At 40.7% G+C, this 13,804-nt stretch overlaps 2 protein-coding genes across 2 annotated transcripts in view; one reads left to right on the forward strand and one right to left on the reverse strand.

Moving 5' to 3' along the window:
* Window positions 1-13,804, forward strand: part of stab1 (stabilin 1) — a 111,955-nt gene that overhangs the window by 16,112 nt on the left and 82,039 nt on the right. The window contains exons 13-19 of the mRNA XM_039797369.1: window positions 4,102-4,239; window positions 4,814-4,885; window positions 7,229-7,342; window positions 7,553-7,606; window positions 7,996-8,076; window positions 8,190-8,348; window positions 13,111-13,173. Of these exons, the coding sequence (XP_039653303.1) occupies window positions 4,102-4,239; window positions 4,814-4,885; window positions 7,229-7,342; window positions 7,553-7,606; window positions 7,996-8,076; window positions 8,190-8,348; window positions 13,111-13,173 (681 nt within the window). The remainder of the gene's footprint in view (window positions 1-4,101; window positions 4,240-4,813; window positions 4,886-7,228; window positions 7,343-7,552; window positions 7,607-7,995; window positions 8,077-8,189; window positions 8,349-13,110; window positions 13,174-13,804) is intronic.
* LOC120557234 (tripartite motif-containing protein 35-like) lies at window positions 170-2,341 on the reverse strand. Its single transcript, XM_039797368.1, has 2 exons — window positions 2,225-2,341; window positions 170-2,071 (listed from the first exon to the last, which is right to left on the reverse strand). The coding sequence occupies exon 2, from the start codon at window positions 2,052-2,054 to the stop codon at window positions 663-665; it is 1,392 nt and encodes a 463-aa protein (XP_039653302.1). The 5' UTR covers window positions 2,055-2,071; window positions 2,225-2,341; the 3' UTR covers window positions 170-662.

The following is a 13,804-nucleotide window of genomic DNA, read 5'->3' on the forward strand; positions in this document are numbered from 1 at the left end:
AAATCAGATATCACGATATTCTTGATCAAATACCTCAATATCGATATTGCGGCGATATTCTAGGGTTGACAATTGGCACTTTAACAAAATATCTTCACACTTAGATTTTAGATAAATAATCATGTGTAATGTAGATAATGTGTAATGTGTAATATTACGATATCCAAAATCTAAGACGAAATCTAGTCTCATATCACAATATTGATATAATATCGATATATTGCCCATCCCTACCTGGGGTGTGGGTTAGGTATAAAAAATCCCTAATCACAGTATACACTATTTGATTTTGGGAAATCTCTAATGCAACACAAGTTAATTTCTTTGTGATTTTTGCAAAAATGATTTGCCACATTCCTACCAAAAGTCATAGCACACCATTCCCTATACTGTATATCCTGCCATCCTAGTATTTGTATAAGCTTAGTAATATGTGCCTTGACAAACAAGCACACAACTTGTGAAAATGAAATCATTGAAATTCATCACATTGATCCAGTAACCCTTTAAGTCCAACATTGCCCTAATATGCAACAGTGTACAACCAGAGATATTTATAAAAGACACCTTGGTAAACGGTCCCAAAAAAAAAATCTGTGACAGTTGACAGACTTCGTCTCAAAGTACATATTGTCATATTGGTCACCCTGTCATATTAATCTCTAACTCTGATTCACCTTCACTGATAAAATCTTCAGTGGAAGGGGATTCTCAGTGTAAATGTACGGAAACAGGGTGCCAGTAAAAGTGTGTGTGAAGGTGTGTAAGTGTGTGTTAGTATCAAGATTAAAGAAAGACAGCTTTCCTTCGTCAAAGTCGAGATGAACTCTGATCCTCTGGAGCTGCTTCTTCACCGGCAGATCTTCCTCTGGATCTGACGTGGAGAATGCTGTGAATTTACCGTTAGAGAACAAAATTCTCCACAATCCAGACTGAAGGCATCCGTTCATCTGGACGAACTCGCCCAACATGCCCAGTTCCCAGTCCTTGTTGTCTCCAACCTCAACGCTCCAGCTGTGAGTCCCTGAGTTAAAGCCTTCCGAGCCCAGGACAGAGCAGGAGAATTTGATCCTCTCCGGGTTTTTTGGAAGCCCTCGTCGCTCTCCAGATCTCACACTGGTCAGATCTCCAGACACGACAAGTTCTGGGTCAGCAGTGTTAGGATCCAGAATCACAGGAGTGTAGGAGACCCTCTCCTCCATCTTGTTCCAGATGTTGAAGCTCAGGTTGCCCAGGTGTTTAACCACGTCTATCAGAGCTCCTGAGATCAGCTGTGGATCATCCAGCGGGGGCTGCCGCTGGACTCTCTCCACTGCAGCCTTGTAGTTCTGCAGGAAAGAGACGTCTTCAGCTCTCAGCCTCTCCTCTGTGGCTCTGACTGTGTCTGAAAGAGCTGCTATCTCTCTGCTCAGAGCCTCAATCTTCTCCTTCATCCTCTGACTCTTCTGCTTCTCTTCCTCCCTCAGAGCACAGATCCTGGCCTCCTCTTCCTCTTCTAGAAATTGGTGAAGCTTCTTAAACTGCTCCCTAATCTGCTTCTCTGTGTGTCCGGCCTGGACGTTAATGTGCTCTGCTGTTTGATCACAGTTTCCTTTAACTTCTTTAAAGAGCTTCAGTTTCTCCCGTAAGGGCTTCAGGGATTTCTGGAGCTCCTCTTTGTGATCCTGTGCAGCTTCATCGATGGGTCTGAATCTGTGGTTATGGTGAGTTTTTGAATCTCTGCAGATGACACACACTGGCTGCTGATGGTCCAGACAGAAGAGTTTGAGTTTCTCAGAGTGCAGACTGCAGAGAGTCTCAGACCCTGCTGAACCTCTCTTTCTTTCTTTCTTCAAAAGGAAGGTCTCACACAGGTTCTTTAATGCAAGATTACGAGGCGGATCGCTCTTTGAGGATCTTCTCTTACAGCATGGGCACTCACGTATTTGTTTCCCCCTCCACCATTTCTGCAGACAATCTTTACAGAAGCTGTGGCTACATGACAGGACAACAGGGTTTTTGAAGATGTCATGGCAGACAGGACAGGAAAGATCCTCCTCTTGTCTGGAAGACATTTTGTCTCTGAGTGAAGCTGAAAACAGCAAGCAGATCGGAACGTCAGTCAGTCTAGAAATTTACTTTCACTTTGAGTTGTGCCTCGCCCAGGCGATTATATGGAATGAGTAGCAGGTTGAAGTGCAAGTATTCAGTATACAAGTAATTCCAGTGTTCCCAGTGTTCTCACCAGCAGCTGTCCTCTCAGTGGACGTGATACTTTTGGTGCTAAGATATTAATATTACTGTCTGCCTGTCTGTCTCAGTGTGCGTCTCCTCTCAGGAACACAAAATGATAAGCTGTTTCCTGATTGTCTGTGTTGAGGCTGCGAGAGGTGGAGCTTTGTCAAGCCTTTTCGCCTGACTGAAAAAAAAAACAGCTAGAAACCCCCTAAGTGGGCCCCCTTCTAGCAGCTAAAAGGGGGCCCATTTAGGGGGGTTTAGGGGCAGCGGGTGGTGCACTGTATAGTTTAGTATAGTATAGGGCCTTCATGGGTTTATTGTTTAAAGGGGTTTATAGTTCTCCTTGCAAAACGTGCCAATATGTGTGGCCATCGGGGGCCTCTTTTTCTGGGGGGCCCCAAGCATTTTCCTGGTTTGCTTCTTCTGATGGTGCGTCCCTGTTTTTGGGGAACAAAAGTGTTCATTAAAAAAAGTTACATGGTTTATTTCATTTTATTTTATTTATTTCATTTAGTGAAGATTTGACACTAAAAGATGTTAATTTAAATATTTTTTCACGATTTGTTTATAGTAATATTTGTCTTTTGGTAAAACAGAGCCTCTGGCGGCTGTCAGCCTGCAGAGCCCTGAAGCCCCGGCCTTGCTGCTGCACAGACTTACGGTTTATTATTAATATTAATATTGAACATGTCACATATCCACCTGCACCAAATTTGGCACTGTGCACTCAGCTATACAATTGCAAAGTGTGAAGTAGAAGGGATGAATGGTTCTTGAGATATTCAAATGAAAAATAACACACACACACACACACACACACCCCCCTTTGTTTTTTGTTAGCTGACCGATCATGTTTCATTAGTTTCCAATGATTTTTGGAGATATGTGAGTTTTCTGCCACCACTCCAATACAAATTGAATGTGAAGTTAGTTGAATTTAGTTTGTACTGCTGAGATCATGTTTACATGCAGCTGATAACTAATCCGATTTCTCCCCTCACCACTAATACGTGACACTGTTGCACATTTGGACCAACAAAACAATGAAATTAAATATTCTGGATTTAATTGTTTTGACGCACAGTCAGCAAATTGTACTATACAGTAATGAGGATTCCTTTTTACCCTGCCACACTGCTACCATATGTTCCCTATCTGAAGTTTCTGTCATACACATTTGATGTAAAAACACCCGTTAGAAATCGGACTACATGTCTACACATTTACTAAGTTTACAAGGTTCATTTATTGCCATTTTGCAACTCAGGGTTGCACAACAAAATGCAAGTTGTCGCCCCTTTATGCCAGTGGTTCTCAAAGTGGGGTCCTTGAAGGGGTTCTGAGGGGTCCCCAACAAAAAGGGGAATCATTTATTTTCACTATAATTTCATCCATAAGTAACACAATGACAGATTGAATGACTTTCTGTAATAAAACATCTAAAAGCAAAAATGATATCAGGTAGAGGACAAAGTCTTATCAGATGGGGGTCCGTGGTCTAATTTGTGTCAGTTTAGGGATCCTTAATGTGAAAAAGTTTGAGAACCACTGTTTTATGCTACACAATAACAAAACAAAAGCTATTTATAATGATGGAGTACGAAGGATGATTTGAGGAGTCTTACAGCCTGAGGAAAGAAGCTGCTCTGTATTCTGTTGGTACAGTGGCCCGCGACAGTCCTTCAAAGGTGGGGCAGACTTGGCAGCTGACTCTGTTGCCGAGATCAAAGCAAACATTAAAGGTGTTAAGCTCATCTGGCAACGTGGCCTTAACCTGGATTCTTATGTCTATGTCTAAGAAATCAGATAATTGCAGAAAGTCTCAATAACCATGTCACTTGAATACACATAAACACACTGCTTTTGTCTGTCTGGTTGATGTAGAGGTTCATCCTGATGGACAACCCCAGCAAACTGTACACCGTCATCCAGGAAGACCTGCCAGCAGCCAATGGGATCATCCACATCATCGACCGGCCAATCACAAACACACTTTCTGACAGGCCTCTTCGTGATGAGCAGGTGAGTTAAAGGGTCACTTTACCAAAACCTCCACACTGAGGTTAACAAGGTGCCTTAAGTGAGCTAGAGTTGTCGCTAACTTGGGGGCTAACACCCTTCACTTTAATCAGCAGGTGGCAAGCAAGACACTGGAACTCTGCTTAGGTCTGGAGAAGCTGTACTGTAGCATTTATTCACCGAGAAATAGCCTAAACTGTACACACACTGCACTGCTACATTTACAGCTATAACGTTACTGCTAACTTCTCTCTCTCTCTCTCTCTCTCTCTCTCTCTCTCTCTCTCTCTCTCTCTCTCTCTCTCTCTCTCTCTCGATCTTGACACACACAACATACACATAAGTTATTCCTTCAAGGAGTTTGCTACTTGTATAACACATTTAAGTTTTTAATATTCACATCTTTATGCCAGAAATTACCCAATGCGGAGGAAAACCTAAACATGTTATTTGTATGTCCAGTTAAATGTATACCAGAGGATTCCCTGCTAACTGCATTAGGGTTATTAAAACAATGCAGTCTGCATAGCAGCCTATTTAAGTAAATGTCATTTGATTATCTTCTTCTTGTGTCCAGTTTGCTGATAAGACTATCGGAGAGATTCTGACTAAGGATGAAAAATACAACCGCTTCCTGTCTCTGGTTGATGTGAGTATTTTGTTCTGGCCAATAACATACAGATGTTTGGTTTTATTCCCACATGAGAAGAAATCAGTTGAATGTTATTGATCAGTAAGATGAAGCAGTCCTGATTCTCCTCTCCTGAACAGTGATTGTCCAGTACAGACAACATGCCACATAAAGAAGCATAAGAAGAGAAAGGAAAAAAAAATTAAATAAAACCTATGCAAAATGAAAAAGATAAAAAAAAAAAAAATTGATAATTAAATACAGGCAAGTCATTTAGTTAACCACAAGGTAGCACTACACCTCTTCCCAGTCCACTGCAGAAACCTCATCAAAATAGTCCATAAAAGATCCCCAGGTAGAATAGAATTCTCTCACGTTTCCTCTGAGTGAGTATTTCATCTTTTCTAACTTTAAGTGATACATGACATCTTTAAGCCACCTGGTGTGGGATGGAGATTTTGGGCCTTTCCAATTCAGCAAGATAAGACGTCGGGCTAGTAAAGTTGTAAATGTCACCACTGTGTGAGATTTTCCTGACCACCGTGAGTGGGAGTCAACAGGCTTGGTCCCAAATAGGGCCGTGACTGGATGGATTTCAATAGCAATGCCTAAAGTGTCCCTAAGTGATGTAAATACCGCCTCCCAGAATGTTTGTAAGTGAGGGCAGGCCCAGTACGTGTATTAAGATAGCTGGAACATTTTTCGCATAACGGATCTAGTGAGGGGAACAGTTTTGCCAGTTTCACCCTGGAGAAATGCAATCTGTGAACAATTTTAAATTGTAGCAAGCCATGTCTAGAGCATGGTGAAGAAACGTGCACCAGTCTCAGAATTTTGCTCCATTCATCATCTGAGAAGCTGGAGTCCTCCTCCCAAAATGCTCTTATGTTAGCTTATAGTGTTATTTTTAATGACAATAATATCTTATGTTTAATGATATCATGTATGAACATACGTTTTACAAGATCCTTGTTTGAAAGGAGTCAGCTGGAAACATTAAAAACTCAGGCCGGTTAGGGCTTAAAGCCATGTTTAGTAGCCACAGTGTTTTCAACCAACTCATGGCACTACTGTGACATTGCTTAATTAGCTAGCTACAACTGATAACTGCTTTTTTGTTTACTTCTATCTGAAATCAAGGACTCATTGTTTCAAAAAAAAAAAATCAGCCACCGTTATCATTTTAAATTGCATAGATATGGTGCATTTTATAAAATATTCAGACCCCTTCACTTTTTTCACATTTTGTTATGTTGCACTTTATGCTAAAATTGGAATCTTTGCTGTAATGGCTGCCAAAGTTGCTTCAACTAAATACTGAGTTAAGGGTCTGAAATTGTATGTCAATGTGATGTTTCAGGGTTTTATTTGCACACAAAAAAAAATCTAAAATCCTGTTATCGCTTTATCATTATATGGGGTATGAAGTGTAGATTGATTAGGGTTTGTATTTAATTAATATAAATGATGGTTTAAGACTGCAACATTATAAAATGTGAAAAAAGTGAAGGGGTCTGAATACTTAATTAAAGTGCCCATATTATGAAAAAAAAACACTTTTTCTGGGATTTGGGGTGTTATTTTGTGTCTCTGGTGCTTCCACACGCATACAAACTTTGAAAACTTTTGAAAAATGAATTTAAATTCATCCATGCTGTTTTGAGTGAGATACGGGTTTCTGAATGTGTCCTGCCTTCAGTCTCCGGGTGAGCTGGTCAAAATCTGCACGGCGCTCACTAGCCAAAATGAGCTGGCTAACCTCAACCGTTAGCATGCTAGCGCTAGCATGCTACCTCGTTCTCAATGGCAAAGCACTGCTACCACACACACAAATTCCCCATAATCTACAAAAGAACTACTTACATGTGCGTCCTCGTTTAGAAGTCTCCCAGCTAATCCCGCCTTGTAACTGACTGAAGTTGGAGAAACAGCCTTTCTTTTACTGTCTATGGAGCTAGCTAGCTGACATGATCTACAATCTGAGCTACTGCGCATGTGCGAGTGCAATCAAAGATAGTACAGAAGAAAAGATGTCTCACTCTGTAGCTAAAACAGAGACCTGAACACAAGGTGAAAAGAGAATCTGCAGCAGAGAGAGCTGTGCAGTACAACAAAAATATGGTGTTTTTTGAAAATTAAACCATGTAAACCTATGCAATTATGAACCTGAAAATGAGCATAATATGGGTGCTTTAATGCACTGTATAAGCACTGTATGTAGTAACTAAGGGGAGGCAGTGCTTAGCAAACAGTCAACTGCCAGACAAGTTGGAACCAGTAGGCTACTTAATAGGAATTATTACTTAATCCTCGGCTCTGATCAGAGACGATGTGTGTGTGTGTGTGTGTGTGTGTTTGTAGAACTGTGGGTCACCGCCCCCCTTTCATGGTCCAGGGCCCCTGACTGTGTTCGTCCCCACCAACCAGGCTGTGGACAAATCCAGAGACGGCAGCATCTTGTACATGCTCAATCACGTAGGTGTAAATAGTACTTATCATTTGTTTAGTGTATTTGTAATTAGTGCAGATAACATACAGGTCACTTTAAATGATAAAGAAGATAAAAACCGTTAACTCTTTAACTTCCTGACACTGTCTGTGCCTCTCAACCCCAAAACCATTGGTTCCTATTGAAGATGTAAATCTCAAGAAATGGCGCACCAATATTCTGCTCTTTTTTACAAGGCCAAACATAAACTTCAGGAACTCCTCAGACACCATGTTTTCTCCCGGGCTGTGGTAAGACACACACACACACACACTCCCTCCATCAACTTATCCATCCATCAGTTTTCCCTTCCAACTTCTTTCTTTTCTTTTTGTCTTTTTTACTCTGCTTGCAAAGAAGGCGTAGAAAGAAATGCTTTTCTGTTCAACCCGTTGGTCCAGAGCAAGATATCTCATAATCTAACAGGCCACATCTACACGAATTATTCTTTCTTTCCTGATCACATTCTTGCTCTTCAGAGTATAAACCCTTTAGATGTAATGCCCCCATGACCTTTCCTTTAACGCCACCATCAGGACAACTTTACATTTTTAGTTCCGTTGCTGTTGAGGCACTAAAAATAAAGTTTTTTCTGTCCAACATGAAAGTTTTTGTTGATGATTATTTTTTCTGTCTGTAGCTGACAGTCGACGAGTTGGCTACTCTCCCTCAGATTCAGACGATGGCCAATCAGATTGTCACCATCACTGTGTCCACTGATGTAAGTGTCCCTGATTGGTTCTTCATTGTGTCTCTCATAATGTGACTTGTTTCCTGACTAATTTACTGAAACATTAGCAGTTTCCATTAACACTAGGTCTCTCCCCCCTCCAGGGTGAGATCCTACTGGGCGAGAAGGGCGTCCGTCTGGCGAGCACCAACATTGTGGCGTCCAACGGGATCATCCATATGATTGAGGGGATTCTGTACCCGCCATCCATTCTCCCCATCCTGCCTCATCGCTGTGATGTCATCGAGAGCAAGATCACCGTGGTGAGCAGCGGGAGGCAGGGAGTCAAATCAAACTCTGACAACAAACAAACAAACAGTAACAAACACAGACTCTGAATTAGAGGTCGACCGATATGGGTTTTCTCAGGCCGATGCCGATCTTTTGAAATCAGGGTATATGCTGCCGATTATTTTTGGCCGATATTTGCTTGTTTTTAACCTCTATTTGAAAGATAAAATTTAACACTAATAAGTACTTAAGATACACAAAATTTCTCAACAAAAACATTTATTGAACACTTGAACACCAATCTGCACTTGTATACTTACATTAAACATGTATAATGTAAAAACATATATTGTATAAATAAACAAAACGGGTAAGAAGAAAGAAAGAAAATAAATGTAACTTTGTCAAATAAACTTTTCAATTAAAAGATAAAGTTTAGTGCACTTAGCAGCATTTATCAAACAGCTGAGAACAATAAAATAAATTGACCATTTTAACAATAGTAGTGCTGACACACAGTAGCAACCAGCAGCATTTCTTTGTTTTGGTGTTGGCTGGGTGAAGCGCTGCCATAAGGGGGTGGTTTTCTTTTCAGCATCAGACTTAATGACTAAAAAAGGGGGAAAATACAAGGTTAAGTTAGTATTTTTGTATAGTGTCTTCTTCAAGTCATTTTATAGATAGGTATAGATATAAAATATAACATTTGTTTTATAAATCAGCTAATAATTCAGTGCATTGTAAGTGATACAAGGCTAAAATGTTTCTATCATCTTCCCAAAAACTGTCCTGAAACATGTATTTTTGGTTTGTTTTGTTTGTTGACAGACAAAGCCAAATGGACAAAACCTAATTAAGGGGGGGAAACAACTTTAGACGATATGGTCAAAATTAAATGATTTAATAATAATGTAATAACTATAACAATAACGTATTTCACTAGTAAATTGCTGTTGAACGACAAAAACAACCACCATGGCAAAAGGGTATTTTACAACAACTTTGAATGCACCGCGACGCACCGTCTGTGTTGTTCTTCAGACAAGTAGCTAAACAACGGCAGCAGCACACTGCTTAACATACTGCTGTTGGATCCTATACAGTGAAATAAATCACACTTTACACAGTTTAGCTGTCAGCATTTTAATCCATTTGCTAGCTTATGGTAGGCTAACGTTAGCTGCTGACGAGTGTAATGTTAACTAGCGTCACATGCTGCGATGTTTCTGTTATTCTAACATTCGTTTTCGGAGCATCAGAGAGCAACGCAGGCATATCAGTGGCGCCGAAATGAGGTACAGAAATCCGCGTTGCTATTCGGTCCGGTAGATACGGGCCGTTAAGGCACAGGTGCCATATTAGCAGCGGGTCTACTCTGGTCTAACCCTAGCAACGACGCTAGCAAAGCAAAGCCAGTCCTTCACTAGCCTATGGTGCGGTGGTCTCTTTTAACTACAACTTCTTTCTCTGCATTGAGTTGACAACCCTCTCAAATATAGACACACAAACAGAACAGATAATAAAAGTCTCAGATCCACTGTCTGGGATTGCAAAATTCTAGCTTAATTATTGTGACATGACAGCATGACACGACAGCTATCAATATCCAAAGTAGCCGAACGTCATGTTGCCTGTTCATGTTTTTTCTCGAAGTTGGCAGTAACATGTCATACGTTTTTCATTAAATATATACGACTTATAAGAATTTAATCCTTACCGTTTTCTCCGAGGAACAGCTCCTTCCTTAGGCACTGGATGAGCCTGCTCACTCTGCTGGTAATTAGGCTCGTTCGAGATGAGCCAGATCTGCGCAGAATCGATCACCGGCGATCGGCGCCCAATGCATGCCGGTTAGATTTGTGTCCGACTTGATCCCGACTTGCTCTGACGTCATGCACACGTGGGCAACGATAATCTCACGAGACCAAGGCGGCCGCAGTTCTGAGACGCAGGTAGCGCAGTTGCTTTTCACCAACTGCAAGAGCCAGGCGGACGCAGGTGGACCCAGGGCATGCTGGGAAACGCCGGCCTCTCAGCTGATCAAACAGCTGATTGGTTCAGAATCGACTCAACATGATGACGTTTTATATAAACTTTTTATTGATTTTCAATCGGAGGGATTTTAACTGTGATTTGTCTGATTTAAAAGTTAATTTTGTAAAGAAAACTTGTTGTGTGGCTTTTTTTTTTTTTTAAAAAAAAAAAAAGGTAAATCTGTTCAGATTACGGATCATCTACAGTCTGTTGTTTTATTAAAATCAGCAACAGACACATGTAAAAAATACCCCCCCCCCCCAAAACCCGGGGGGGAAAAAAAAGAGGGGGGAAAAATATTAAATCGAATCGGACCACCCCAGTGTTTGTGTCACTTCCTGTTCAGCCTGAAGGCTGCTGGAGTCAGCTGGAAAACTGTCCGACTTGAGAGCGGACTTTTATCACCGCCCCCTGCTGCTGCCGCCTGCTCTCGTCTACTTTATAGGCGAGGCGCAGTTCATCTCGAACGAGCCTTTCGACTCTAGGGGCAGCGTGCGTCGAACACGTGTTCCACAACAACAACAACACCAGGCTGCCCGCAGATGCGCCTGCCTATTAATCGGCTTGATATTAGCCGATGCCGATTATGTAAAAAAAAAGCCAAAAAAATCGGCCGATTAATCGGCCGACCTCTACTCTGAATCAAACTCAGTGAGAGCTGCAGAGTTAACAGGCCAATATTAAGATTTGTCTAGTCTTTTTGACGACGTTTCATTTCCGGGATTGTTCAAATGCCACCGGAAAATCCCTAATTTTGGACCGGATGTCTGTTACCTTCCGCTTTCTTTTCTTATTTTATGAGGCATTTTATGAGGATTTCTGAGGACTATGGTTAACTACGCCTCAGATCTCTGCAGGGTAAATCCAGACACCTAGCTAGACTATCTGTCTATCTGAGTTTTTTGTTGCACGACTAAAACAACTTTTGAACGTACACATGTTCCACCAAAACAAGTTCCTTCCTGAGGCTATTTTGCAGAGGCACCGTTGCTCCGCCTGGTGCTTAGCGCCCCCCAAGACGATTGTGATTGGTTTGAAGAAATGCAATAAACCTGAGCATGTTTTCCTCCCATCTCAGAATACTGTGTGGGCTAGCCAGACCCTCCTCTGCCGCGCTGTAGAGGAAGGTCTGGCAATGAGAGACTAAAATCTGTCCAACAGTAGCTAACTAACTCACAGTGGCTAACATTTAAATTTTTTATTTATTTTGTTTTACATACAGTGTTGTCAGATTAGGCTTTGTTTGCCTAGTTCAGCTACATTTCATTTGATGAAATGGTTTTAGGGTGCTTGTGATAATTCTTTCACCATTTTGCCGTTTTCACCTGCTGAAAAATGATCGGTTTCATTCTAATGAATCTGCCTCCGCCCCCTCTCCTCCAGTTAGAACAGGTATAATTAAAACTGATGGGGCACGGCTCGACACGCAATGACTGCTTGCCGATAAAATCAATGGTGTTTTAGTTTATTACAACTAGGCTAAAACCTTTTTCCTATTACAATTATTATTTGGGTACGGGGTTACGGTACTCCATTGTACCTCGTCTCTTGTTTGAGTCTGACTGGGCACCTGTTGCATGTCATACCCCTTACTCTTCCCCACTCTAATTTACTGTCAGCTCTCTAATTAAAACAGAACATTTTCTCAGAAAGTCATAGCTTTGTAATACAAGCCTTGGTAAAGCAACATAACATCTATTCATATAAGTGAAGATGTTTTCTGTTTAAAGGTCCAATATGTGGGAATTTCTCCCATCTCGAGTTGAGATCATATATCGCAATCAACTTTCTCGCGCCACGCAGTTCAAAGTACGTATTACAGCTACAGTAACCTTCGCGCTTTTTTCTGATGATGCCAGTCTCTTGCTCTTGCTCTTGCCCTTTCCTTTTTCTGGGCGAAGAAATTTTGATTTTGAATACGTGTGGTCCTCCATGTTTCCTTCTTCAAACTTGCCGGGGCCGGGAAGCTACGATACCCATTAGCAGCGTTAGCAGCACCTGTGAGTTTATCATGGGACAGCGAAAACGCGAAAGGCGGAGCGGTATGTCCTGTATGTCCCTTACCGGCTATTTTAAGATTGGCGCATGAATATGGAGCGTCTACCCACAGTTCATGCGAATGCAAATGTAAAATTTCAAGCCAAAAGGAATACTTGGAATTGATGGTGGTGGTAAATATTCATGAAAAAGGACAAGTTTGTGAACGGGCAACACAGATTTTGATTATGAACAACTAAAAACATTACACACTGGGACTTTAATGTGACGTCATTCAAAAACAAATTGGTGGATATAGCTTTTCATGATGTAACGCTGGATTTTGGGTCCACCTAAACTTACTACGTACTAATAAACAGAATACTAGTGGCACTTCTTAGGAAAAACACTGTTTATTTTGCTTCATAAAATTAAATTAAATAATTTCAGACATAACAGAAAAGTATTTAATACAATTCATGTGTTGGATGGACAAAAAAAACATTATAAACCAAATAAAAATGGGCTTTTAAAAAGTGTGCACATCTGTCAAGGATTGTAACTCTAATCCATCTACCAGGTACGTCTAACTGACTACTTTAACATGTCAGCAGTGAAAGCAATACTTGTCTTAGACAAGTTAGACTTTAATCAGCATCACCAGATTTACAATAAATCACATAGAGAGAATAAACAGGCCGATAGAAACTTAAAGCTAACAGCAATGCTAACAGTAATGCTAACAGTAAACGTTTTAATTTCTTAATTTTTGTGTGTTTTCAGAGTCCATGTGTTCACTGCAGTTACCTCTATGAGACCGAATGTCCTGATGGCACCACTGAAATGGTACGAACACATCATTATCACGGCAACATTTCTATTCTATTCTGTTCTTTTCTACAGAGCCCCCAGAGGGACCATACAGTAAATAAAATATTGATGTGGAAGTCTGTGCAAACGGATTGATACATCGCAAGTCAGTTTGACAATCCATGAGCAGAGATTAATTAAATTAAAATATATGGATGAGCTTTCAGTAAAGTTGTGTTCATGTAAACAATAACACTTGTGATGTGACCTTTGATGTATTTTATTATTTATATATATTTATATGAATGAAAGCACAGATTATAATTGGTGTCAGAAAAATAAAATACTGTAACACCTGTCCTCTCAGAGTGACAGCCAGCCAATCAGAACAGAGTATAAATTAGACACTGACAGCTCTAGCAATCAAAAAGGAATTGTGCAACAGTACAGAATATGGGAATTTGGGTTATTTTCTGAAAATGAAATACTGTATTACATTCTTCTTTTGAAAGAATTACAATTTACCTGATTTTGTTCTGATTGCCAGATCCATATTCCAGAAGTCTTTAAAAAAGTTTTAAAAGTTCAGCTAAATCATGCGTTCAGTTCAGCATTTTCGGCACAGATTTTTCCACAATACTTTTCTAACCAATGACACCTGCTGGGT

Source organism: Perca fluviatilis, chromosome 4 (genome assembly GCF_010015445.1).
Source record: "Perca fluviatilis chromosome 4, GENO_Pfluv_1.0, whole genome shotgun sequence".
NCBI classification, from domain to species: Eukaryota; Metazoa; Chordata; class Actinopteri; order Perciformes; family Percidae; genus Perca; species Perca fluviatilis.